The 26,662-nt window shown below is 41.0% G+C and overlaps 1 protein-coding gene across 8 annotated transcripts in view; it reads left to right on the top strand.

Annotated features, from left to right (window-relative positions):
* The window catches only part of PPP1R13B (protein phosphatase 1 regulatory subunit 13B), a 90,835-nt gene that overhangs the window by 1,280 nt on the left and 62,893 nt on the right, over nucleotides 1-26,662 (top strand). For 4 of the 8 annotated variants that reach the window (XM_073895915.1, XM_073895917.1, XM_073895916.1 and 1 more), the window contains exon 1: nucleotides 1,619-1,774. The exons of 2 other annotated variants lie outside the window; for them this stretch is intronic. In XM_073895915.1, the coding sequence (XP_073752016.1) occupies nucleotides 1,634-1,774 (141 nt within the window). In that variant the 5' untranslated portion in view covers nucleotides 1,619-1,633. Of the gene's footprint in view, nucleotides 1-564; nucleotides 651-1,618; nucleotides 1,775-10,222; nucleotides 10,346-26,662 lie in introns of those variants that run through there. 2 more of the 8 variants (XM_073895922.1, XM_073895918.1) reach the window with 2 other exon arrangements.

The following is a 26,662-nucleotide window of genomic DNA, read 5'->3' as shown; positions in this document are numbered from 1 at the left end:
CCGGGGGCCGGGGATCGGGGGGCCGGGGGCCCGGGGGCCGGGGATCGGGGGGCCGGGGATCGGGGGCCGGGGCCGGGGGCCCGGGGGCCGGGGCGAGGGTCGCGCCGGTCCCCCACCTCCGCCCGCACCGCCCTCCGGGGCCGGCTCGGCCCTTCCTGCCGATCCTCCCTAGTTGGGGGCTGCCCGGGAGGGGAAGCCGGAGATGACATTGGAGCCAGTCATTTTTCCGTCCGTCCTGGCGGGTGCTCGGACTGGGGGTGTCGTTTGGCGCCCGCTCGGTTTCGGGGTCTCGCGGCGCCCCCGTAACCCGCCGCCTGCAGTTTGCGGGGCTTGCGTTGGGAGCCGGCGGTGTGCACACCCGCGTGTGGGCTTCCCACGCTGGGAACCCCACGTATCTCCTTAGCCCTTCCCTGACTCTAAAATTCTGTTGTATTTAGGAATCTACACGGGGAATGGGTTGAGAGAGCCATCTTAGGAATTCCTTTTTACCGTGTCTCGGAGATTTGTACATTTTGCTTTAACCGGCCTGTTGTCACTGCGATCGGGAGGTGGAAGGAGGTTCGTTTGTGGTAGTGCCGCCTTTGTCCTGTCCTCAAGGATGCGTTCTCCTGGAGGATTTGCCATTGCCCTTACCTACGGGCTGCATCGCGGTGCGTGCTGAATTACAGTTTTTCTCATCTGGATTTTTGTGAGGTGGTTCATGACTTACGAAAAAATGTAGGACTGGTGGTACCCAGTTGGATGTCCTGGTCTTCCGAGTGCCTTTATTTTAAGTAAAATTCTCAAACACGTTTGTAGTAAAGGAACAACAAAAGCATTGCTTTAACCTACAAATTCTACACTGGAAATCACGTTCCTGAAGGAAAGCGCCGTTTCTCTGCGTTTTCTGCTCGAGTACTGCTCTTCTGCGATGCTGCACTCAAGGACATTGAGATTAGAATTCCCCCCCCTGATCTTTCAAGTCATTTCCTGCCTCTTGATAATCTCTTCTCCCCTTTTTGAACCCATTCCAGCACATCATGTTTACAGATTCTTAAGCTTTGACCTCATTGATCCTTAGATCCTTCTTTGGCATCAGGGCTTGTCGAGTATCTAAACATTTGGCTTTTAAATGGATGTCTTGTAATGGAAAGAGAATTGGATGAGTATCAGAAGGTCCAGAGTAGACTACTGGTTCTACTACTTTTTAGCTATGTGACCTTGAACAAGTCAAGGTCTCAAGCCTGGAATTACCTCTGAAGTAGGAATAAAAACATACCAGTGTCTGAGGGCTGTCCTGAGGATCAAAAAGGATTGTGTCCAAAAGTGCTTGTCAAACAGAATGCCATGCAAATACTTATTATTGTTGATATGGCTCTGAATGGTCAATTTCTAATTTTAACCTCTGCAAGATAAGGCATTTGGAAGCTGTTCCCTCCCTAATTCTCACTGGTTAGATTTGGAAAAGGCATTATAGTGTCTTGGAATTTTGAAAGCAGTGTTAGTTAAGTAATGTTGTAGTTGATTTCACGATATACTACAGTAATATTGAAGGATATGTATAAAATTTTGATTGGTTTGATCATTGTGTAATGTTTAATTATAAATGCCCTGTTATGGAACCTGGCTTACATTTTCCATATGGTACACTCAGATGTTTTACCTCTATTCCACATGGGTAGAGTTTCTAGTCTCCTCCTTATCAGGTTTCTTTTTTAAGAAGTTTGCTTACCTGGCAGTTGGGAAATTTCTTCATGATACTCAGAATAATCAAATACTACTTTTAACAGAACAGGTAAGTTTATTAACTATTTAAAACACACTGCTTTTGTTTTGAAATGCCTTCTAGAAACAGATGGTATTTCTCTTAGTCTCTCTTTTGTGGTCTTTAGGTCTGTACTTCCTTCTTGATCCTAAAAAATACTACTTGTAGGATTGAGTCCTTCCTCTATTAACACAGGGCTGGTTGTAGATTTAATCAAGTTCTAAGGTACATGCCATTCTTTCTTGGACCTATCTTAAACCATGTATCCAAGATATAAGTAAGATTTTTCTTTATTGTATAGTTGATGTTCATCATCACGATGAATCATCAGAGAAAGATTGGATCATATTTTGCATACTTCGTATAGAGCAGTACTTTCTAATAGGAATGTAATGTGAGCCACACAAATGTGATTTTAAATTTTCTAGGAACTACATGAAAAGGTGATATTTTAGTAATGTCTTTTATTAACTCAATATATCAGTATTATTTTAACATGTAATCAACATGAAAAGTTTACTAATGTGATATTTTACCTTTTTTTTTTTTTTTTAACACTAAGTCATTGAAATCCAGTGTGAATCTGGTGAAGTTTACGTTTATAGTACACCTCAGTTTAGCACATTTCAAGTGCTCAATAACCACACGTGGTTAGTGGCTACCATATCGGGCAACACAGGTTTAGAATATATTTTAGTTATTTGAGAATTGGCAATTAGTGTGTAGTGTCTGTGGTAACTTAATTGATCAGATGGTTTACCATAGCACCCAGTCTCTCAGCTGTTGGGTATAAATGGGAGTATCCTGCCACGTTTTCATCTGACACAGTAAAGTCTTTGTAGAAGTCTTCAATTTTCCTGTTATGGGAAGTTCCGTGACTATTTACTTTTTTTTTTCTTTTAAGTGGGCTCCACGCATGGAGCCCAATGTGGGGCTTGAACTCAACCCTGAGATCAAGAGTCGGTCAGTTAACTGAGCCACCCAGGTGCCCTGTGACTATCCACTTTTAAACAAAGTTATATTTTGGGGGGCGCCTGGGTGGCTCAGTTGTTAAGCGTCTGCCTTCAGCTCAGTTCATGATCTCAGGGTCCTGGGATCGAGCCCCGCATCAGGCTCCCTGCTCCGCGGGAAGCCTGCTTCTCCCTCTCCCACTCCCCCTGCTTGTGTTCCCTCTCTTGCTGTGTCTCTCTCTGTGTCGGGTAAACAAATAAAATCTTAAAGAAAAATAAAGTTACATTTTGGAATTTTCCCTTATTAAAATAGTATTGCATTCCAGTGTCTGTAGTCATTCACCTTTTTGTCAGTGGATGACATTTTAACAATGTTTTCCCAAGAAGAAAATGGGCTATACTTTAAAGATTACTCGTTTGCTCCTCCCTAAGATCTGGACCTGAAGGCATTTAGGCCACACCTAAATAACTTTGATAGAAATAAGAATATTAGTAAAAATAGCCTGATTCAGAACATTAAAAGTATGAAAACTGCCTTGCTCATTGGTCAGCATCTTTCTTTTCAAAAGAGAATGAGCATTTTGCAGCTGGTAAAACTTCTTGTGCAAAGGTGAAATATATATCTGGGGAATGGCGTTAAGGATACTTTTTTCTCTTCCAAAGGAATGTTGATGTGAGTAGAGGAAGTTCAGTGGTTCTAAAGTGTGTTTCATTCATAAGAAAGGTATGCTAGTGGTAGTGTTTTGGTCTTGTTAGTAGTGACTCCTTACCTGACATGGATACCACCCAGTATGACTAGTTGATTCCATTCCTTTCTGTCCTAGGAGCCCTTTCAACATATTCATGATAGGCTAGGGGTTAAATTAATTTGTGCTTAGCATTTAGCTCTCATTAAACAAACATTCACTTATTTCAGATATTCACTTTCTTCCCAACTATGTACAAAAAAAATTTGTGGTACTAGAATAGGTCTTTCTTTTTTTTTAAACCATCAACTGTCCAGTAATGATACAATAAAGTAGAAGTAGGGAGATTTAATTTCTAGTCCCCCTTGTTAGTAACCTTGTGACCTTTGGACTTAATTTCTTTGGGCTTCAGTTTCTCACCTGTGAAATGAGTTGGTCTTGGTGATTTCCAACTGTTTATGGTTGGTCTGGCAGTTGATACATAGCAGATACTTTCATGAAGGGCAGTAATCAGGCTACATCAGAGGTTGAGGCAGCCTGACACTTGTTTTGACAGCCTGATAGTAAACTTGTTCACTGCCCAAGTATCTTTGTATCATAGAGGAGATAAGAGTTCAGTAGGTGTTCACTATTATTGTGAATTAATAATTTAGTCACTTGATAGGCTTGAATTGTAGCCTAATTCAATAAACAAAACCCTGAAGACTGGAGAAGATTTTTTTTAATTTTATTTATTTATTCATGAGAGAGGGAGAGAGAGAGAGAGAGAAGCAGAGGGAGAAGCAGGCTCCCAAGGAACAGGGAGCCCGATGCGGTACTCGATCCCAGGACCCTGGGATCATGACCTGAGCCGAAGGCAGACGCCCAACCTTCTGAGCCACCCAGGCGTCTGAGAAGATTTTTTAACTCTAGTTTCTTTATTTTTTTTTTTAAAGATTTTATTTTTGCAAGAGAGAGAGAGAGAAAACCAGCCAGGGTGGGGTGGGGGAAGGCAGAGGGAGAAGCAGACTCCTGGCTGAGCAGGGAGCCCGATGTGGGGCTCGATCCCAGGACCCTGGGATCATGACCTGAGCCGTAGGCAGACGCTTAACCAACTGAGCCACCCAGGTTCCCCCCCCCCCGCTTTTTAAAGATTTTATTTATTTATATTTGTGAGAGAACGAACTCTTGTTTCTTTAAAACAAAAATTACAGGCATAATATTGTCATTAAAATAATTCTAGCCTTTAGATTGCCCAGAAATTCATAAAAGGAAAAGCAAAGCCTTGGTCATACAAAGATGTGTATATAAAAACTTGTATTATTACAGCTTTATTGAACTTAAAAATTGTCTTTGTGGACAGCTCTTCTAAAGGCTACAGTATTAAGTGCAGCCATAAAGTGGCAGCTATTTAACTTCTTCCTATAGCTCAGTTGGTAATAGTATTTATGGCATTTGTCATCTGCTGAGGCACTGTGTCATAGGTTTTGTGGCGGTGTCTTTGTTTTTATGGAGAACTGAGGCTCAAGAGGTAAAGAAACTTGGCTGAGGTCCTCCAGCTAATAAGTGGTAAAACAAGGTTTGAAAACAAACAAGCTGACTCAAAGCCTTTGCTCTTATCCTTTGTGTCAGTCAGGGAAGTTTGTTGTAGTCAAAGCATTTTGTTGGGGGTGGTAATGAATTGAGTTTGGTGAAATTTTTCCTGTTATGCTCAGCTCAGACAGAGCTTAATATTTAAAAGAATCCTGAGGTGAATTTTTTTTAAATTCCAGTATACTTAAAATACAGTGTTATATTAGTTTCAGGTGTACAATATAGTGAGTCAACAATTCTATACATTACTCAGTGTTCATCATAAGTATACTTTTAATCCTTCACCCATTTTATTCACCACCTCCCTCTGGTAACCATCAGTGTGTTCTCTATAGTTAAGAGTCTGTTTCTTGGTTTGTCTCTTTTTTTCTTTGTTCCTTTGTTTTGTTTCTTAAATTCCACACATGAGTGAAATCATATAGTATTTGTTTCTCTGACTGACTTATTTCACTTAGCATTATATCCTCTAGCTCTATCCATTTTGTTGCAAATGGCAAGATTTCATTTTTTTCTGGCCAAGCAATATTCCGGTGTGTATGTGTACTGCATCTTCTTTATCCATTCATCTGTTGATGGACACTTGGACTGCTTCCATGATTTGGCTATTGTAGATAATGCTGAAGTAAACATAGGAGTGCTTACATCTTTTCAAATTAGTGTTTCCATATTCTTTGGGTAAATAGTAGTAGAATTATTGGATCATATGGTAATTCCATTTTTAATTTTTTGAGGAACCTCCATAGTGTTTTCCAGAGTGGCTGCCCTGTTTGCATTCCCACCAACAGTGTTTGAGGTTTCCTTTTTCTTAACATCCTCGCCAACACTTCTTGTTTCTTGTGTTTTTGATTTTAGCCATTCTGCCCGGTGTGAGGTGATATCTCACTGTGGTTTGGATTGGCATTTCCCTGATGCTGAGTGATGCTGAGCATCTTTCCATGTTGGCTGTCTGTATGTCTTCTTTGGAGAAATGTCTGTTCATATCTTCTGCCCATTCTTAATTAGATTATTTGGGATTTTTTTGGTGTTACCAAGGTAAAACTTTTTGATAAAAAGTGATAGTTTTCATCATCTTGAGTTTGGGGACAACTCTGATTTGAATATAAATGTAATTTTCCTTTCTTAGCACCCACTTTGAACCGTCTGTGCCAAAATATATGTTTAAGAGTTACTTAGGATTTTTAGCATGGTAGGAACTTAAATTGTCATCGTGTTATTGTACTGAAGTTATATAACTGGTTGTGAACATGTATTTTTTTTATTATCATTATTCATCAGAGAGAGAGCGAGCACAAAGCAGGGGTAGTGGCAGGCAGAGGGAGAAGAGGCTCCCCGCTGAGCAAGGAGCCAGATGCAGGACTCGGTCCCAGGACCCTGGGACCATGACCCGAGCCAAAGGCAGAAGCTTAACTGACTGAGCCACCCAGGTGTCCTGTGAACATGTATTTTTGTGTGTGTTTGCGCAGATGGGCAATAGTTTTCAGCAAAATTCGGTGGTATTTTGGTGGCCTGAAGTGTTGCTGCCATAGTTATTTCACAAACTGTGGTTCTAGGGATGAATTTAGGAATGGTGGTAATCAACTTCTATTGTGACACTTTCTTGGCTTAATTGGCTTTGTTTTATTTCACTGCAAATGTAGCTGTATGATTGTTGTTCATACTAATTGATAAGCAAAAGCTACTGTTACTGAATTTTGTAAAATAAAAATCTTTGCACGGTGACATCATGTAGAACAGTAAAAGACTGGGAAAATGAGATTGTTTTAAAATTAATGACGTTCAAAATATTAGTGTATAGTTCAGTACAGTATCTTGCTAGTACTGTTGTTAGTATAGCTACAGAAAATGTTAACTGAAGTTTTGGCAGAATCATGATTTATTTTTTATTTTTTTTAAAGATTTTATTTATTAGAGAGAGACACAGCAACAGAAGGAACACAAGCAGGGGGAGTGGGAGAGGGGAAGCAGGCTTCCCGCGGAGCAGGGAGCCCGATGCGGGGCTCGATCCCAGGACCCTGGGATCATGACCTGAGCCGAAGGCAGACGCTTAACGACTGAGCCCCCCAGGCGTCCGGGCAGAATCGTGATTTAAAATCTATGTCATGATTGTAATCATCATAGCACAAGCAGATGTCAAGGTCCTGTGGTAGGACCATGCCCAGCATACTGGAGAAACAAAAGGAGGCTTGTGTGGCTGGCTAGAGCAGAGTGTGTGAGGCAGAGAGAGGGGGAGATGGTGGGGGAGTTGAGGATCTTGTAGGACTTTACAGTTTGTTCATTTAGGCTTCTTTTTTTAAAAGATTTTTAAAATTTATTTGGGAGAGTGTGTGTGTGAGCAGGGGGAGGGGGAAAGAGTCCCAAGCAGATTTCCTGCTGAGTGAGGGTCCCGACACCAGGCTTGACCTCAAGACCCTGAGATCATGACCTGGCCTGAAATCAAGAGTCAGACACTTAACTGACTAAGCAACCCAGGCACCCCTCATATAAGCTATTTTAAAGACAAAAGATATGAGAAATTTCTATTGGAAGAAATGAAACAATGATTAATTTTTTATATCATAAGTTGTTCTGAATAGTAGGCATTGCCTGGGTGTAGCAGGTAAGAATGTGGGTCTTGGTGTCAGTTGGCCTAAGTGTGGATTCTGTCATTGCCATTTGGCTCTCTGACTTGGGTAAAGTTATTTGGACCGTCAGTTCTTAAACTGAAGATAATAATAGCAACTTTATAGGATGGTCAGGAGGGTCAGGTTGATTATTACAGTGAAAGGTGCCTGTTGTGTAGTAAATGCTCAGTAAATGTTATTTGTGAAAAGTTTCATTTCCCCTGGGAAGCTTTCACCATCTTTGCCTTGGCCAAATCAACCAGTAGAGGTATGCAACCTGGTGCATCTTTTCCTTTAAGCTATAATTTGTATACCATAAATTCACCTCTTAACCTATACAATTCAGTGGTTTTTAGCGTCATCATAAGGTGGTCTAACCATCGCCATTATCTAATTCAGAACACTGCCTGATGTGTCTTTGTGGTACTTGCCATAGTTGTAGTCTTAAACATTCGTTTATGTGACTGCTTAAAGTCTGTTCTTGTCCTAGACTGTAAGTTTCATGAGGGCAAAAGCTGCCTCTTTTTATTTGCCATTTACCACCAGTGCCTATCCCAGTGACTGATCACACATTTGGTATTCAGGGACAATTTGTTGAATGAAAGAAGATGTGATGTGGAAAGTAGTGTTGGACCCCATTGTGAAGAGGTGTGTGTGTGATGTAATGGGGTTCACACTTGATCCTGTGGGTGATCAGAAACCACCAAACATTTATAAAAAGTGGAATGATGTGATCAGATTTGTATGAAAGAGGGATAATTCTGAAGTCAGAGAGAATGGACTGTGGAGTAAGGGAGATTAAAAAGAAACAGGAAGAGCAGTTAGGAGACCAGTTGGTGGAAGCCAGCCTTGACCTGCAGAAGAGAAGGATCCAGTCAAGAGGTAAAATAGATCTGATGGAGTGTGTGATTGCCTGTGTGCATACGTGTAAGCATGTGTGTGGTTGAGAGAGGCAGGGAGGAAGTCCAGTGGCTGGAGCTGAGGATGACAGGGTTATTGCTTCAGCAGCCAGGCTTGTCTTTCCTTTAAGACAGAGACCACTTGAGAAGGAATAGGTTTTCAAGGTTTAAGGGAACCATTGAGTTTTATTTTGGTTGTATTGAGCTTGAGACGCCTGCTATATCAAAAGAGGTTACTCTTAAATCTTAGGGTGAAATCAACATATCAAGTAAAAAAAAATCACTTGCCCTATATTAAGTTGTTTTTAATGTTGTGGTTTAGGCATTCTAGATTGCTGCCTGGGCATCTGTGGCATACCACACACATTGTGCCTTGTAATTGTCAGGCAGCCCGCCCCACCCGAAGGCCCCACTGCCTGGGGCGGGGTTGGCCTGACCTCCTCCATCTCTGCGCTCTCAGCACCTGGAAGACTACCTGCGCACTTTGTATAGCATTGTGATCTGTGTCTGTGTGTTGATAGTGTGTATTCTGCTTTTTTACTCTAGTGTAGGTTTATATTTTTAATGGAAGTCTTGAAAATAAAATTAGTAAATAACCTCACAATGATCAACATATAGACAGATTTTTGTGGTAGAACTGGAAATGAAAAACGAGGTTTGGTCAAGATGTGAAGAAAGATGAAGTAAAATTTGACAATTTTAGGATCAGCAAGAAAACAAACCCAACAGTAGGAACAAAGAGTATTTTGTGATGGGAAATACATGTGAAATGGATAGCATAGTGGTTATCAGCTCAGACTCTAGACCCAAGGTTTCACATTCTAGCTTTGCCACTTGCTAGTCCATGACTTCGGACAGATTCTTTAACCTCTTCATGTCTTATTTTCCTCTTTAAAGTGAGTTTAATAACAGGATATTTCAAAAAGCCGTTGTGAGGATTGTCAAATGCTTAGAGTATTCTGTTAACATACAGAATAAGTACTCAGTAAATGTTCTCTTAAGTTTTCTCTAGCAACCATAAGGCTTCATGGTGGGCGGGATTCAGTCAGAAAAGGACCCTAAGTGCACTTTATCCCACTGAGGTAGAATGCTTATGTTCTTCGTGCTGAGAGAAGTAGGTAGTAATGGCAAAATCTATCAAGTTGCTAGGAGAGGGGTTGAATGGTTCGCTTTTCTTGGAAATTAAAGTTTACCTTCTCTTTCCAGTACCTTCTGTTTTCTAGACCACAGTTTAGAACCAGGAGAAGATTCAGTTCACTCAGTGTTCTGCCAGTGAGCTGAAAAGTTACCCCTTTCTGGTCTTTACTTAAAGGGCACCTTCCAGTCCATCTCATGTAAAATGCCCTTCCCCTTACTTTGCTTTATTTCTCTTTATAGTACTTATGTCCACCTGGCATTTATTTGTAGGGTCTCCAGGCAAGCAGGGTTTTGTTTCTTTTTCCACTGCAGTATCCCCAGTACCTCTGATAGGCGTTCAGTAAGTACTTGTTTACTGAATGGCTTCAGCAAGCGTTTAAGGCGCGTCACTTACACGCTAGCTCTGTGTCAGGGCCGCGCACAGGCCGGCTCTCCGTGAGCTCACAGTGGGCAGCGGTCAAGTCAACAAAAATGCCATTCCAGAAAGATAAAACTGTAAGAGTGGGAGAGTACAAGGGACAGCGGAGCACAGTGGCAAGAGGAGTCCTCGCAACCTCAGGATGTTGGGGGGATTTTCAGAGAAGAGGTGACGTTTGAGTGGAATTTCCACAGATGAGGGAGAAGGGCAGAGATGACGGGGAAATACTTTTAGGTAGAGAGTTTAACGTGTGCAAGGCGTTGAGATCTGAGTCTGCATGGTGTGCTGAGGGAGATGGCGTGGAGCATGAGGCCGGTTGAAACGAGGGAGGCTAGAAAGGTGGGTACGGGTCAGATTCAGGGGGCCGTGTGTCACTTGCGTAAGAGTTTGAACTTGATCCTAAGGAAGATATGAAACTGTTGAGGGTTTTTTTTTTTAATTGCGGTAAAATGTACGTAACATAAAATGTACCATTTTAACCGTGTTTAAGTGTATAGTTCTGTGGCACTAGTATGTTCAGTGTTGAGCAACCATCACCACCATCTGTCTTCAGAACGTACTCATCTTCTCAAGCTGAAACTACTGTTGCAGGATTTTAAGCTGAGTTGTAAAATGCTCCAATCTAAGTTAAAGTGGGTACCAGGTGTCTAGAATCTATGGGAGGCAGGTAGTCAAGGCAGAAAAGGGCCCCTGCACAGTCAAAATAGTCGTGGAAGAATCTAGCGTTGAAGCCAATGTGTGGGAGACCCTCTTCAGGCCTTCCTTCACTCTTGCTTGTTGCACAACCCTGATGTACCTGGCTTCTCAGTCTTCAGACGCTTTTCTGAGGTTGCTGGGGGTGGGGGTGTAGTTGTGGGCAGACAGACTGCTGGAAACCATAGAAAGACACACTTTAAGCATAACCTAAGGTTGTGGTCTGAGAGTGGGCAGCCTGACCTCAGTCAGCACCAAAGATAGCACAATTACAGATTACAGATTACACATAGGGTGGTGGTTAAAGTTCCTCCTGATGACTGAGTCATCAAGAAAAGAGTAAATAATATCAGTGATGTAGACAGCAGCTGGATACATTTTAGGTGAGCTCTGTCCAATAGAAACATAATGGGAGCCACAAAGCAATTTTTAAATTTCTAGTACCCACATTAAAAAAGTGTAAAGAAACAAGTGATATTAATTTTAATAATATATTTTAACTCATTATATCCAAAATTATGTAAGTATGTAGTTAATATTAAAACCTTATTAGTGAGATACTTTACATTCTTTTTTCATACAGAGCCTCTCAAATTCAGAACATGTTTTACACATCCAGCACATTTCATTTCGGACTAGTCACTTTTCAGGTTCTCAGTAGCTGTGTGTGTGGCTGGTGTGGCCCTTTCATGGACAGGCACAGTGTCAGACTTTGGCTCAAAGGGACTAGACCCTCAGCTACTCATAGAGTGCTATCATTCAGAACATACCTCAAGGATTATAGGTGGCTGGTGTTTTATTATAGTAATTTTTATTTACAAATTTTTGGTTTTATATTTGAAAAACTATTGAGAGGCAATATAATGCAGTAGTTAGAGAGCATGGACTTGAGGGCGGACGGTCTGGCTCTGAATCTCATTCCCTACCTGTGTGACCCTGGACAAGTTACTTCATGTGCCTGTGTCTCCGTGTCCTCATCTGTGAAACTGGAGTCATAGTAGTACCTACCTCATTGGGCTTTGTGAGCACTAAATAGGCTCGTCTGTATACAACAGTGCCTCGTGTATACTAAGCGGTATAGGTGTGTGCTGTTATCCCCAAAATGTTTATTTTCTCCAAAATGTTAAATGATTTCGATTCAGTACATTTTAAAGACATTCTTGTTTTGGAGACTGCTTAACTTCAGATAGGCATTTAACAGGTTTTCACAGTGAAGGGAAAAAATGTGAATTGCAGTTTGGTGAGAATATTTTCTAATTGATGTCTGATTAACTTTCCTGTTTGCTGCAACATTGAGGCTGCTTAACAACCACAGAAATAGTGTAATTAATAAATAATCTTAGGATTATAATTAAAATTAAGAAAATGTGAAAGAATGGTTTTAGTACTGTTATAATTCTCTCGGAAATACTATACTTCATCAGCCCTATTATGTCTGGGGAGACTACCTAGTTCTAATTTTTTTCCTTTGGTCTGTTGTAACCAGATTATTTTGAGAGTTTTACCTTATTACTATTATTTGTAAATAGAGTGGAAGGTTAACAAAAGTAAAACCAAAATATGAAAAGATCATTGTTTAGAAAGTGGAAGACATTTAAGAGGAGGTCCTTTATCACCTTCTAGAGTAAGGCACAACTGGAAACATAACCAAATTATGGTATGGGTATTTAAAGGTCAAGTTTCTGGCATAGAAGAAAACAGTGCCTGATTGGGGGGGGGGGTTCCTTAATCACAGCTGTTTTCATCTGTCATTGATTGACGTCCCACCCTCCTGCGCAGTCTGTGGGACAGTTGAACAGATTCTCTCTATGTAGAACACAGTCTGCCCATCTCCTGGCTCTCATACTCATTCTCCACTCCTCTCCACGGCAAACTCCTTGGTCTCAGCCTACATGTTGCTTCTTTTGGGAAGTATTTCCTGATGCTGGCATCTGGATCAGGCAGCCTTTCCGTGGGATCTCATGGCGCTCTGCAGTTTCCCCACTATAGTTTCCTGCTGTCTCTTCTGTCTCAGCTCCAAGTTCATTGACAGTGGAGATGTTGGCTGTGTGTGCCCTGACCCTGTCCCGGGGCCAGATTGGGCCTGTAAAATGCCCTAAATGAATGAATGAGTGATTCTGTAAATGTGTCCAATTTGTGTTCTATACAGAGTAGCACTTTGCTTCACAAGATGGGATTTGGCTTCTTGTGCCTATTCTACTGCAGTGTCTTACAGTAAAACAAGCCAACCTGAGAGCCTAATTCTAATCTCGTTATGTGGTGGTTGGCCTCACAAATTGAACAGATCCTCATATATCATTGTTAATAGAAAATACCTTACAGTCCAGCGGGTGTCTGATATTCCTTTTGGGGAGTTGCTAGTAATTAGATTCTAAGGCTTATATTGGGTAACTGGGAGGAGAAAATGGGATATTTTTATAGTAGCAGTAATAGTAGCTGCCCATTGCTTTTGGTAGTAAGTCAAAGTAGCTAAGTTCTATGACTAAATTTAATGGAAAAAAGAACTTTTGTGGGTTTTTTGCCAGCTTTCTTATTATGCAAAAACTCTTATTAAAGTCTTCTAATCTGAAGTTTTATGGTCAATGATACATAGAAGAACCTGTTTCTAGCAGTTTATGAGGTATTGGCTAATAGAGGAGAAGTCTGGTGCTAGAGATTACCAAGGTCAGGGCGCCTGGGGGGCTCAGTCGTCAAGCGTCTGCCTTCGGCTCAGGTCACGATCCCAGGGTCACTGGGATCAAGCCCCGCCTCCTTCGGCTCAGATCACGATCCCGGGGTCCTGGGATCAAGCCCCGCCTCCTTCGGCTCAGGTCACGATCGCAGGGTAACTGGGATCAAGCCCCGCCTCCTCCGGCTGAGGTCACGATCCCAGGGTGCTGGGATCAAGCCCCGCCTTGGGCTCCCTGCTCAGCGGGAAGCCTGCTTCTCCGCCTCTCCCTGCTTGTGTTCCCTCTCTCGCTGTGTCTCTCTCTGTTAAATAAATAAGTAAAAAATCTTTTTAAAAAAATGGAGATTACCAGGGTCGGATTCTGCACTGCCTTGGAGTCAGGCAGGACAAGACACAAACTCAGGGTGCTCAGTTCTTCAGACTCAAATCGACATGTAGGTCTTTGCGTAATCTCACTGCTTTCCTATCTTTTCCCCCTTTCCAGGTAATACCTAGCATAAACTGTACTTAAGTGCCTTAGACTTCTGTTTTGAAAATTTCAATTTCTTTTGGGTTGAAGCCTTATGAGTCTGGTATAAAACCATGGTTTATGATCTCTATTACTACAGAGTAAGAAGGGGTCAGACAAGTGACTTCTCGTGCTGACTTCTTACGATGTTAGCTTAGAGCGGAGTGGAGGGTCTCCATATGAAAGGCCTCTGCTAGAGAAGCTCCAGGAGAAGCAAGCGGGCTCTGAGCCTGAGTCGCACGTGAGTTCTGAGATGGCTAGGAGCCAGGTGACCAGGCCGAGAGTTGGGGGCAACTCTCTGCTGGGTGTTGGCCCTGTACTTTCAACAGATATGGTTGTGTCTCACTGTATGCCAGGGCACTGTGAGGGATATGAGTGGTATAGTAGGGAAGCTAAGCATAGTACAAAACAAGTGACATTCAGCAGATAATTATACAACAAATATAAACATTTATTATGTGCCAACACAGTGTTGGCACTACAGACTTATAAAAACTGATGTGCTGTCTTCAGGGCGTTCATAGTCCAGCTGATGGAAACTCACAGAACAGGTACGCTGTGGAGCAGGAGTGTCTGAGTATGCAGACTGTGGAATCAGGCCTGACCCTACCACTTACTGGCTATGTGACCTTAGGAAGGTTACATAAACTGTGGGAGCTTATCTACTCTGTTGTGGTGGTGGTGGTTGTTTTAAGATTTTATTTATTTGACAGAGTGAGAGAGCACAAGCAGGGAGAACAGTAGAGGGAGAGGGAGAAGCAGGCTCCCCGCCAAGCAGGGAGCCCAATGCGGGGCTTGACCCCAGGACCCTGGGATCATAATCCGAGCCAAAGGCAGATGCCCACCCATCTGAGCCACCCAGGCGCCCCTTATCTACTCATTTGTAAAATGAAAGGAACAGTGCCTGTCTCTAAATAAATTATGCTATAGCCATGTAGAGGAAATAATATATAGCCTAAAAAAAGAGTGAAGTAGAACTGTGTGTATTCTTATGGAAAAATGCCCAAAATACAGTGTTGGCTGAAAAACCAACATTCTACTTACTGTGGTCTTACTGTAAGAACAGAAGAAAACGTGTTTTGTGGTGTAGAAAACATCTGAAAGGATATATACCAGTTGTTTCAAGTGCAGGTTATTAGGGAGGCTGTCTATTTTTTATTTCCTCTATTGTCAGACTCTCAAAAAAAATATATGTTAATGTGCCACCCCCAAAATAATAAAGGTAATAGTTAAAAAAGAACAAAAACCTTCTTCCCAGCATCCTGGCAGGATTGAATGATATGCATGAGAACGCATGAGGTCTGGCACATAGAGTCAGTAAGTAGGTGCCATTACTGTTACTGCTGGACTTGGCAGCTAAGGAGGAAGAAGACCGCAAAATCCTTGAAGGTTGAATTTGGGTTCTACAGTTTGATTTCCAAGGTCAGTTAATTCCTCAGGGTAGGATCTTGGTTATCATGCGGAGCCCAGATCTGGGGACCAGAGTCCTTGTGGTCCATGACCTTTTGCTGTCTTTGGGTCAAAGAGCCAAGACCCGCAGCTGGACTGAGTGTGTCAAGTGCACATGAATACCTCTCCATCCATCCCCTCCCCTCATTCTCCCTTGAGAGTAAAAACATTGTTCTCCACATCTCGAAGGCAGGGAGAGAGGTGGCCTCCAAGTTGTGATGCCTATTCCAAAAGAAACCTGGGACCTTCATGGATGGGCAGTATGGTGTAGGAGGCTTTTGGAGTCATCCCTGGGTTTAGAATCAGACCTTGAGCAAGCTATCAAGCCTCTCTTGACCCTGCTTCATCTGTAGAATGGGGATAATTCTCCTACCTCTTTCACTTGTGTGTCATAAATGGTTCTTTTCCTTGTTCCTTTTGGATGAAAGATAGGACAATACTTTTTTTTGAGGTAGGGTTGGTAGGTCATCTTATAAGGTTTACCTTTCATCTTGCCGGTAAAATAGATAGTTGAAATGAATCTTACTGGAAAAAATCTGTTCTGTGGGTTTTTGTTGTCTCTTTAGACCTGATTTTTAAAAGATTTGTTGCTTTGTGGTACTTGTCTCTTGGGAGTTGGTTGTGTGTGAAACAATGTACTTTTTCTTAGGAATGACTTGTGTTGGGTGCCTGAACATCTGGATATGCAAGGGGGAGGGGGGTCTTGGTTTTTGTCTGTTGTCCTGGTAGTCTGTCTCATTAGCTTCTTTTTTCACTCAGAGTGGCCATGTTTGGTTCTTAATTATATGGTTACCTCAATTACATCCCAATTGAATGCCTTGCACTTACTTATTTTTAACAAAATCATGTCACTTAGCTTATGTTTTCCAGGATCCCACTGATATTTAGGGAGCCCTCTTATAATATTTTCAAGGTGTATTATAGGTCTATTTTATGATCAGCTACCCTTTATAGTTTGCATTTGATTATGTGTTCCTGTGTCACTTTTGTTTCATGGTTCTCTTTTGAAACTTAATTTTAGTTGATTTCTATAATTTTAAAAGTCCTGGGGGTTTTCCTAACCTTTTCAGTGCCCAAAATTAGTATCAGGTATTTAAATAAGAGAGGGAGGAAATTAAATAAGATTTGAGAGAATATTGTATGTCAGACTTCTTACTAGACATTTTTCAGACTTTCTCATTTAATATTATGTAAACAGTATAACGATATCAACCGCTGAGAGGGAGGCAGCCTGCTGAGCTGAGAATCAAGAGACCTGATTTCAGTCTTGGTTTTGTTACTCATAAGATTTATTAACCTTGACAAATTATTTCCTTCTCTGGGCTTCTGCTTCCTCATCTGTAAAATGGGGAAAGAGTGGTGGTTAGATGAGGTTCCTTCTGGCTGTAAGATTTGATGACTGATCTTTATGATGGCTTAAACGTAAATCTCTCAACTTGTCCCTTTTAATTGAATGCTTACAAAAGAATTAAGAAGCAAGTGGTCACTTAATCTAAAATAACTCAAATTACCAAAATTTTTTTTATCTTTTGTTTTTTCCCTAAACAACTTTAGTGACTATTGAAGAAAAAAAAAATGAGGCCCTTATGTACTGTCATCTCAGATTTGCAGCTTAAATGTATGCTTTTAATAGGACTAGTATGAATGTTACCTTAGGGAATCACAGTGTTTTATTTTTGTGTTAAAATATGGATCCTTGTGAGAACATCCTGAGTACTCAGCCAACAATAATACATTAACCATTTTTGAGATCAGAGGGGAAAGAAAACTATTCTGTGGTGGTGTGGGCAGATGGTAAGACTACAGGAAAGATGATCTGTCAACCTGAACTCCATTTTCCCTCCTCTTTGGATAGAAACAGCCAGAGCTTTCAACTTGGTCCAGAGCTGGGACTTAATTGTATTTGCCAAACCGAGTTGCTTGCGGTTCTCGACCCTATGGGGTGGAGGGAGAGGAGAGGAGTTCTCCGTAACCGGACGATCCCTGCTTTTCCTGCCTGGTGATGTGTTGGGCCTGAAGCCAGTGTTCTTGCTGACCTTTGCTCCCTCCACACCTCCCCTGTTGCTTTTGTTTTAGTTTGAAGCTCTCTGTGCCTGCTTGCAAGTAGGGGACCGGTCAAGGCCAGGGAGGCAGTGTGGTGGTGTGGGGTGAGTGGAGGCTGTGGAGCCAGTCAGGCTTGTGTTCATATGTGCACTCAGCTACCTGGTAATTGTGGTGCCTTGGATGAGTGCTGAACCCTTTCTCTTTTTTCTCCTTCTTTCTTTCTTTTCCTTTCTTTTTGAATAGTTGATTTCCAGATGACATTTTACCAAATATCAAACTAACACTTCGATTTTTTTTTTTTTTTTTTGACTAGTTGATGACTGCTGGACCTTTCTCAACCTCAGGTTTCTCATTTGTAAAATGATAAAGAGAATGAGCATCTCTCAGCACCTACTAGACAATCATATACCAATTTTTTTTTCCTAGATAGGGAGAGAGAATGGGGGAGAGGGAGAGAGAATCTTAAGCAGGCTCCATGCTGGGCATGGATGTGGGACTCAGTCTCACAACCCCGAGATTATGACCTGAGCTGAGTCGGATGCTTAACTGAGTGAGCCACGCAGACCCAGACCTCAGGTGAATCTTCATGAATCCACATCTTTATGAACCCATGCCAGGTTCATAAAAGAGGTGAATTCATATGAGTGTGAAGGCATCAAAGTTTTCCTTTTAGCCTTTATGCAGTAAGATTTTTTTTAAAGAATTTTTTTTTTTTTGGCCTGGAGGCAGTTTAGGCTGTTGAGTACATTCATGTTGGGTTTTATAATGAATCTCTACGTCCGTTGGGAGAATCAAATGGTGTATGGGTAAACAAATGGTATGTCCCTGAACATAGTAAGCATGAAAATAATAGCTATTCTTATTATTGATAAATTGTTGATATCCTTTTATGTTGTGTCTTATTATAAACCTTATTCTCATTTTAAACATCTAAAATATGTCAGTATCAAAAACTAATGTACTATATTGGCTAATTGAACATAATGAATACATACATACATAAAATATGTCAATACCAGGGGTGCCTGACTGACTCAGTCAGAAGAGCATGCAACTCTTGATCTCAAGGTCATGAGTGCAAGCCCCATACTGGATGTAGAGATGACATAGATAGATAAACAAACTTTAAAATAGGTTAATATTGGGGTGCCTGGGTGGCTCAGTCGTTGAGCGTCTGCCTTCAGCCCAGGTCATGATCCCAAGTGCTGGGATCAAGCTCCGTATCAGGCTCCCTGCCCCGCGGGGAGCCTGCTTCTCCCTCCCCCTGCTGCTCCCCCTGCTTGTGCTCTCTCTTTCTGGCTCTATGTCAAATAAATAAATTAAAAAAAAAAAAAGGTCCATACTTGGGGGCACCTGGGTGGCTCAGTCAGGTGTTCAACTTTTGATTTCAGCTTAGGTCATGGTCTCGGGGTCATGAGATTGAGCCCCATGTCAGGCTCCATGCTCAGCAGGGAATCTGCTTGAAATTCTCTCTCCCTCCACCGCGTGTGTGTGTGTGTGTGTGTGTGTGTGTGTGTGTGTGTGTGTGTGTGTGTGTTGTCTCTAAAATAAATCTTTTAAACAAAATTTTAAAATACTAGTAGAATTTGAAAAAAGAAATGTGTAGCTCTGTATGTACCCTACATCCAACAAGCAATTTTTCTAAGCATAAAATAGGAGCAAGGCATTTATTGTGAAAACTTAAAATGTTGAGGTTTCACTTTTTAAAGTTGTTAACAAAGCTTTGGCAGTCTTTTTTATGACAAGTTTTATATGGAGATTTGTAAATTAATGTTTAGTTTTCCTTTTCATAGTGATTTCTAGATCCTGGTTACAGTTGTTACTGAACAATGCTAGCACTGAACTTTACTTCCTTGGAACTCACCGAATTAGGTGAAACTTTATCTACCATATCACTGTGCTGTAACAACGGTGGTCTGTCTTGTTTCATTAGGACGTCTTATCATGGCTCATGTCATTAGTGCCTGGATTTAGATTCCACAAAGCCCAAGGGACATCTATTTAAGTATTTTTCCTCTGTGAATGGCAGAGATAATCTCTAGGCAGTGGGACTTGTGTTTTCCACACTTTACTTTTGCTTAGCTTTCTAAAGATGAGAAACCGTTCAAGAATGGTAACTCAGAGCATTATAAGCAAATTCAAAGTAGGATCATGGTATTCAAGAGCTGGCTCAAACCTGAAAGAGAAAATGGATAGTCATTTGTAAAAAGATAGGAGTATTATTAGACTTGTATTTCCTTTATAAACTATTCTGATTTTGTATCATGAGATGAATTGACTATGGTATATCTATACACATGATTAAAGTGTTCTTCAGAGACCTTATTTTGCTAAATATCTTTGTTAAAGTTTTAAGCTTTTTTTCCTACTAACAGAAGAATTAGTACTTTTTATAGTAACAGATACAAAAAAACAATTTATACACATATAAATGTTTATTACTGGAGAAAAGAAAAAATATACAAGGAGATAATGTGTTTATTTAAAGTTATTTCCATTGGTAAAAATATCTTACTAATTGTATAGGTTCTGTAGGTTGGATAATTGGCATAGCTAGATACGTTTTTCCCCCCTTAAATAACAACTGTACTGATATATAATTCACATACCATAAAATTCACCCTTTTAAAGTGTACAATGCAGTGGTTTTAATATAGTCACAGAATTGGGTAGCCATTTTCATCATCCCAGAAAGAAGAGACTGTACCCCTTAGTGGTCACTCCCCGTTTCTCACCACCCCCCATCCCTGGGCAAATAAACTGTTCTACTTTCTGTCCCTCTAGATGTGCCTAGTCCGGATGCCTCATGTAAGTGAAATCATATATGTGACTTTGCATCCACTTGGCATTATATTCCTAAAGTTTATCCATGTTGTAGCACTCATTTCACACCTTTTTATGCCCAAGTAGTATTCCATTCTATAACTACATCACATTGGTTTATTCATTCATCATTTGGGGCTGTTTACACTTTGTGGCTATTATGAATAAAGCTGCTGTAAGCATTCCTGTTCAAGTTTTTGTGTAAGACAGGTTTTTAATTCTGTTGGATATATACCTAGGAGTAGATAGATATGTTTTAAGAAATACATACAAGAATATATTTTCTTGAATTTTACAGAAAAATATATAGATGGAGGAAATCTTATTCTGAAAATTTGGGGGTATACCTAATTTAAATTTTTGAAAGTTTAAGAAAATTTAATTAGAACACTTACATGATTTTAATCGGATACTCTATACAGTTAGTTGATTAATTAGGAAAAAATGCATGATTCTTTGTTCTGGTTCCCTTGTATAATGATTAACTTTGAATTTCAACTAGTTTCAAATATAAACAGTAGATAAAACTTAGATAATTGAGAAATAAATAATGGGGAGTATATTATAAGTAGGAAGGTATTTATTAAAATATTTACTCTTTCCTTCTGTATTTTGTAGCAGGCAGTTTAGAGAGTGGTTCACAGCAGAGCTTGGGAGTCAGACCAGGGTCACGTCTCACCCTGGTATGAATTAGCTCAGTGATCTCGGACAAGTTGTTTAACCTCTGCACACCTCGTTTCCTTATTCTGTGAAATGAAGGGTGGTATCTGTCTTGCAGAGTTGGTGTGAGAATCGAGAATGTGTGAAGTGCATGTCAGTGCCTAAAATAAGCACTGATAAGTGGTGACGGCAGTACGGTGACTTTTCATGTAGTTGGGTGTTATGAGGCCCTGAGAGCAGTATCTTTTAAGACCATGACCCACACTAAGAAGTACGTGTTACAAGATGACCCAGTCTTACACACACACACACACACACACACACACACACACACTCGTGCATCTCTCTGTGTAAATATATATAGTTGGAATTTTAGGGGACCACACTTACCATGTGTAGTGTACTGTTTCATTTTGTATTTTATGTTAATAGACTTTATTTTTTTAGATCAGTTTTAGGTTTACAGAAAAATTGAGTCCCAACAGTTTCATGTATTTTTTTTTTAAAGATTTTATTTATTTATTTGACAGAGAGAGACACAGCGAGAGAGGGAACACAAGCAGGGGGATTGGGAGAGGGAGAAGCAGGCCTCCCACGGAGCAGGAAGCCTTATGTGGGGCTTGATCCCAGGACCCTGGGATCACGACCTGAGCCGAAGGCAGACGCTTAACGACTGAGCCATCCAGGCGCCCCTCCTGTATTATTTTTTTAAAAGATTGTATTTATTCATTTGAAAGAGAGGGAGCGCATGTGCACATGCACAAGCTGAGGGGAGGGGCAGAGGGAGAGGGAGAAGCGGACTCCCCTCTGAGCAGGGAGCCTGATGCAGGGCTCGATCCTAGGACCCTGAGATCATGACCTGAGCTGAAGGAAGATGCTTAAGTGACTGAGCCACCCAGGTGCCCCAAGTTTCCCCTATTATTAATATCTTTCATTAATGTGCTACATTTGTTATAATTGATGAACTAATGTTGAAAAATTATTATTAACTAAAGGCCATAGTTTACGTGGGGTTCACTCTTTGTATTGTATAGTTCTGTGGATTTTGACAAATTGTAATGTTATTTATCTACCATTACAGTATCATATGGTTATTTTCACTGCCTTAAAAGTCCTTGTGCTCTGCTTATTCATCCCTCCCTGTCCCCAAAACCCCTGACAACCACTAATCTTTTTACTGTCTCCATAGTTTCTGCTTTTCCAGAACTGTCATATAGTGGGAACCATACAGTGTGTAGCCTTTCCGTACTTGTGTCTTTCACTTAGCAGTATGCATTTAAGAGTCTTCTGTGTCTTTTTGTGACTTGATAGCTAATTTCTTTTTATTACTGAATAATATTCCATCATCTGAGTGGACCACTGTTTGTTTACCCATTTACCTCCTGAAGGACATCTTGGTGGCAAGTTTGGTCTGTTACAAATAAAGCTGCTATAAACATTCCTGTGTAGGTTTTTGTATGTAAGTTTCAAACTCATTTGGGTAAATATCAAGGAGCTCCGTTGCTGAATTATATGGTAAGAGTATGTTTGGTTTTGTAAGAAACTGCCGGGCTGCCTTCCAGAGTGGCTGCACCATTTTACATTCCCACCAGCGAGCTCTTGTTCTGCCTCCTCACGGCATTTAGTGTTGTCAGTGTTCTGGGGGTTGCCCATTCTCATAGGTGTGTGGTGTCATTATTGTTTTAATTTGCAGTTCCCTAGTCATCTGTGATGTTGAGCATCTTTTCTGCTTATTTGCCATTTGTATGTATTATCTGATCTGTTAGGATCTTTCATCCATATTTTGATTGTTTTGTTTTCTTATTATCAAGTTATAAGGGTTCTTTGTATATTTAAGATATAAGTCCATTATCAGATATGTATTTTGTAAATATTTTCTCCCAGTCTGTGGTTTGTCATTTTGTTCTCTTAACACTGTTTCATATTGTTCTGTTCTATCCCATTAAAAACCAAAACTGGCCCTTGAGGCACTAATTGATTTTACAGCCCACGAGTAGGTCACAGCCTGTGGTTTGAAGATCTTTGTTTTTCTGCTAAAGCAACCATCATTCTGGGCAGTGATTCCCGACATTGATCAACAGGAGTTCAGAGCTGATACTGCCCTTTTTCTCTTGTAGAGGATTCTTTAAGTTTTAATGAATAGATTAAATTTGGTCAACTGCATCACCTCCGTACCTGATACTAATGACGTATCTAAGCATTACGGAAAGTCTTGTGAATTTTGCATTTTTACACAGTTTTAGACAGGTTTCCTTAAAATGCATATGCTTTTAAGTACTGACAAGGTTAATAAGGTGAAGGGATGCTAAGGTGTATATTTTGTATTCCCAGCAATAATGTATGACCAGATTTCACCAATTCAAGTTGGTGGGAAGGAATTTTTGTATGATGGAATGTATGCTTTTTTTTTTTTTTAAGATTTTATTTATTTGAGAGAGAGAATGAGAGATAGAGAGCACAAGAGGGTCAGAGGGAGAAGCAGACTCCCTGCTGAGCAGGGAGCCCGATGTGGGACTCGATCCCAGGACTCCAGGATCATGACCTGAGCAGAAGGCAGTCACTTAACCAACTAAGCCACCCAGGCACCCGGAATATATGCTTTTTAATTGTTAAATTATTTTCTTTAAGATTTTAATTATTTATTTGGCAGAGAGAGAGAGAGAGAGAGAAAGACCACAAGCAGGGAGAGCAGCAGGCTCCCCGCTGAGCAAGGAGCCCGATGCAGGACTCGATACCAGGACCCTGGGATCATGACCTGAGCTGAAGGCAGTCGCTTAACCAACTGAGCCACCCAGGCGCCCCTCTAAATGTTAAATTATTAAAACAAATACAAACTTTGAACTAAACAGAATTGATAATGGTTATTGAGGATCTAATTTAATGGACATTTAACTTTTTTTTTTTTAAAGTAGGCTCCCTGCCTAGAATAGAGCCCAGTGTGGGACTTGAACTCACAGCCCTCAGATCAAGACATGAACTTGAGATCAAGAGTTGGACCCTAAACCGCTTAACCGACTGAGCCACCCAGGCGCTCCTGGACATTTAACTTTGAATAGACGCTACCCAAATATTTAAATATATCTGTCCTCTCAAGAGGGTTAAAAATCTACTCCCTGCAGTTTTGTTTTTTCTTTTAAAGGTTTTATTTATGACAGAGCACAGGTAGGCAGAGAGGGCAGGCAGAGGGAGAGGGAGAAGCAGGCTCTCCACTGAGCAGGGAGCCCAATGTGGGGCTCCATCCCAGGACCCTGGGATCATGACCTGAGTCGAAGGCAGCCGCCCAACCTACTGAGCCACCCAGGCGCCCCCACCCCTGCAGTTTTATACTTCTCATTTATTAGAAAAAAATTTCATTGCTCTCCAAAGGCCAATTCTGTTTTTTTTCCAAAATAATGCAAATCCCAGTTTTGGAAATTGAACTTACATGATCTTAGTAAACTGTTCCTCTGTTTTCTTTGGAGTTAATCTTATTCCTCCCAAATTTTAGAGGGGCAGGGAAAACTCACTCCCTGATACTCTGCAGTGCCACCTTGTGGAAAGAGGGAAGGCTTTATTTAGCAAGGGTGGTCCATGCATCTCTAGGTTTGAGTGAAATCTGCCAAGTATCGTGTGTGTACAGGCTCCTGACTTTCACACTAGCATTTTTCAAAGATTTTTTTCCTTCTCTCTGATGTGGACTAACTTACTGATTAGAGGGGTAAACTACTGGCAGTCTTTCTCTAGAGACCTTGATGATGAGAAGGCAGGCGCCCACCCTTCATAACTCAACCTATTGAAAAAAATTTTATATATAATTGGAGTTTATTGAGTGCCTGCTATGTTCTGGGCAGTACTGCAGGCACTAGTGATACAGCAGTGAACTAAAATTGTGTTCCAGTGGGAAGAGACCTAAGAAGATAATCATAAATATATAACATAGATTAGGTGGTGGTATGTGCTAAGAAGGAAGGAAAAAGCAGGATAGTAAAGGGATTGAGTGATAGAATAGTGTTGTGTTAAATAGATTGATTAGGGAAAGCTCCTCTCTGATAAGATGACATTGGAGCAGAGGCCTGAAAGAAGAGAAGAATACAGCCATGCCAGTAGCTGAGGGGAGCACGGTCTAGGTAGAGAACAGCAGGTACAAAGGCCCTGAGGCAGGAATTGGCTTGCTCTGTTGGAAGAACAGTGAAAATGTGTTTTTGCCGTGTGGCTGGAGCAGGGAAATGAAGGGGGAGGTATGGTAAGAGGTAAGATCAAAGTGGTGTGTGTGTGTGATGCAGATCATGTAGGACCTTGTAGACAGGACTTAGGACTTTGGATTTTATTTTGAGAAAGGTAGGAAACCACTTGAGGGTATTGAATGAAGTGATATATCTGAAGGGCAAGAGTGGAAAAATGGACCAATTAGGGTGCTCTTGCCAATATCCAGCTGAGTGATCGTGGTGGCTTGGGCTAGGGTAGTAGCAATGGAAAAGAGCAGTCAGATTCTGGGTATATTTTGAAATTAGGGTCCACAGTATTACTAATGTGTTGTTTGTGGAGGATGAGAGAGAAGGGAGTCAAGGGTACCTCCCCTTGCTGTCTTAATTTATGTTCCTTGCTCTGTGTGAGTGGCAAGGGCTCCCTCACGTGTGTTTTTCAGTCTTTGAGAGGCTGATTCAGGGAAGTGGGATGAGGCATTCAAGGGGAGGTCTTAGACTTAGTTTTCCTTACAGCCCTAATGTTTCTGAGATTCTAAATTGGTGAATTGGTGAACAGTGTTATAATACATTAGGGTCAGAAGGGAGCTAAGGTTGATTCTCATATTGGGGCACATAGCCCACTGGAAAACTTGAAAGGGTCTTCTCATGTTCCTTTACCCCCACTCCAGCTAGTTCTTTCTATGGCTTTTATGAGCTACTTACTTGTAAGCTCCCGGGTGAGCTATTTATTACCTACAGTAACTGCAATATGGTATAGCTTTTATCATTTTATTTCTCCTCAGTTCTCTTTGTTGTTCCTGCATTCCTTTTCCACTAGATATGGAAGTAGGTGGGGCTGGTGGACTAAGGGATCTAGTGTTTTACCTGAGTGGGTAAGGGCCGGCAAATTTGGAGAAACACTGTCCTAAAGGGTATAGCCTATCCATAGTGTCTCCTGAGCTGCTGATGAGAAGGCATGACCCAGAGGCAGGAGGGGTGCTTCCATAGGCAGTCATAGCAAAATCAGTGGTAGAGTCAGTGATAGAACTTGACTTATTTCAAGCTTCTTGTATCACATAAGTAGAATTTCTCATTTCCTTTTCTGGATGTTTATAGTTCTGACATTTACCTTTATTAGGGGCATAATCTATATGCCAATTTATATACCATAAAAATGAACAATTCAGTGATCTGTAATAAATTACACAGTTATGCCATCATCTCCACTGTCTAATTTTAGAACATTTCTATCCCCCTAAGAAGAAATTTTGTGCCTGTTTAAAGTCTTTCTGTTTCACCTAGCTTCTGTCTCTATGGGTTTACCTGTTACGGACATTTCATATAATATGTGATCTTTTGTGTAAGCATAATTTTTTCATGTAGCATAATGTTTTCAAGGGCCCTCCATGTTGCAGCCTGGATAAGTCAGTACTTCTTTTTATGGCTGACTAATATTCCATTGTAAGATACTCCACGTTTTATTTATCCATTTATTGGTTGGTGGATATTTGGATTGTTTCGTCTTTTTGGTTATTATGAATAATGCTGCTTATGAACATTTGCATACAGGACTTTGTATGGACATATATTTTTATTCAGTTGGCTAGGTACCTAGGAGAGGAATTGCTGGATCATATGTTTAACATTTT

Source organism: Callorhinus ursinus, unplaced genomic scaffold (assembly GCF_003265705.2).
Source record: "Callorhinus ursinus isolate GAN/ISIS: 27379988/994484 unplaced genomic scaffold, GSC_fseal_2.0 scaffold8, whole genome shotgun sequence".
NCBI lineage: Eukaryota > Metazoa > Chordata > Mammalia > Carnivora > Otariidae > Callorhinus > Callorhinus ursinus.
Note: the sequence above shows the minus strand (reverse complement) of the source record. Positions and strands in the feature narration are given on the sequence as shown.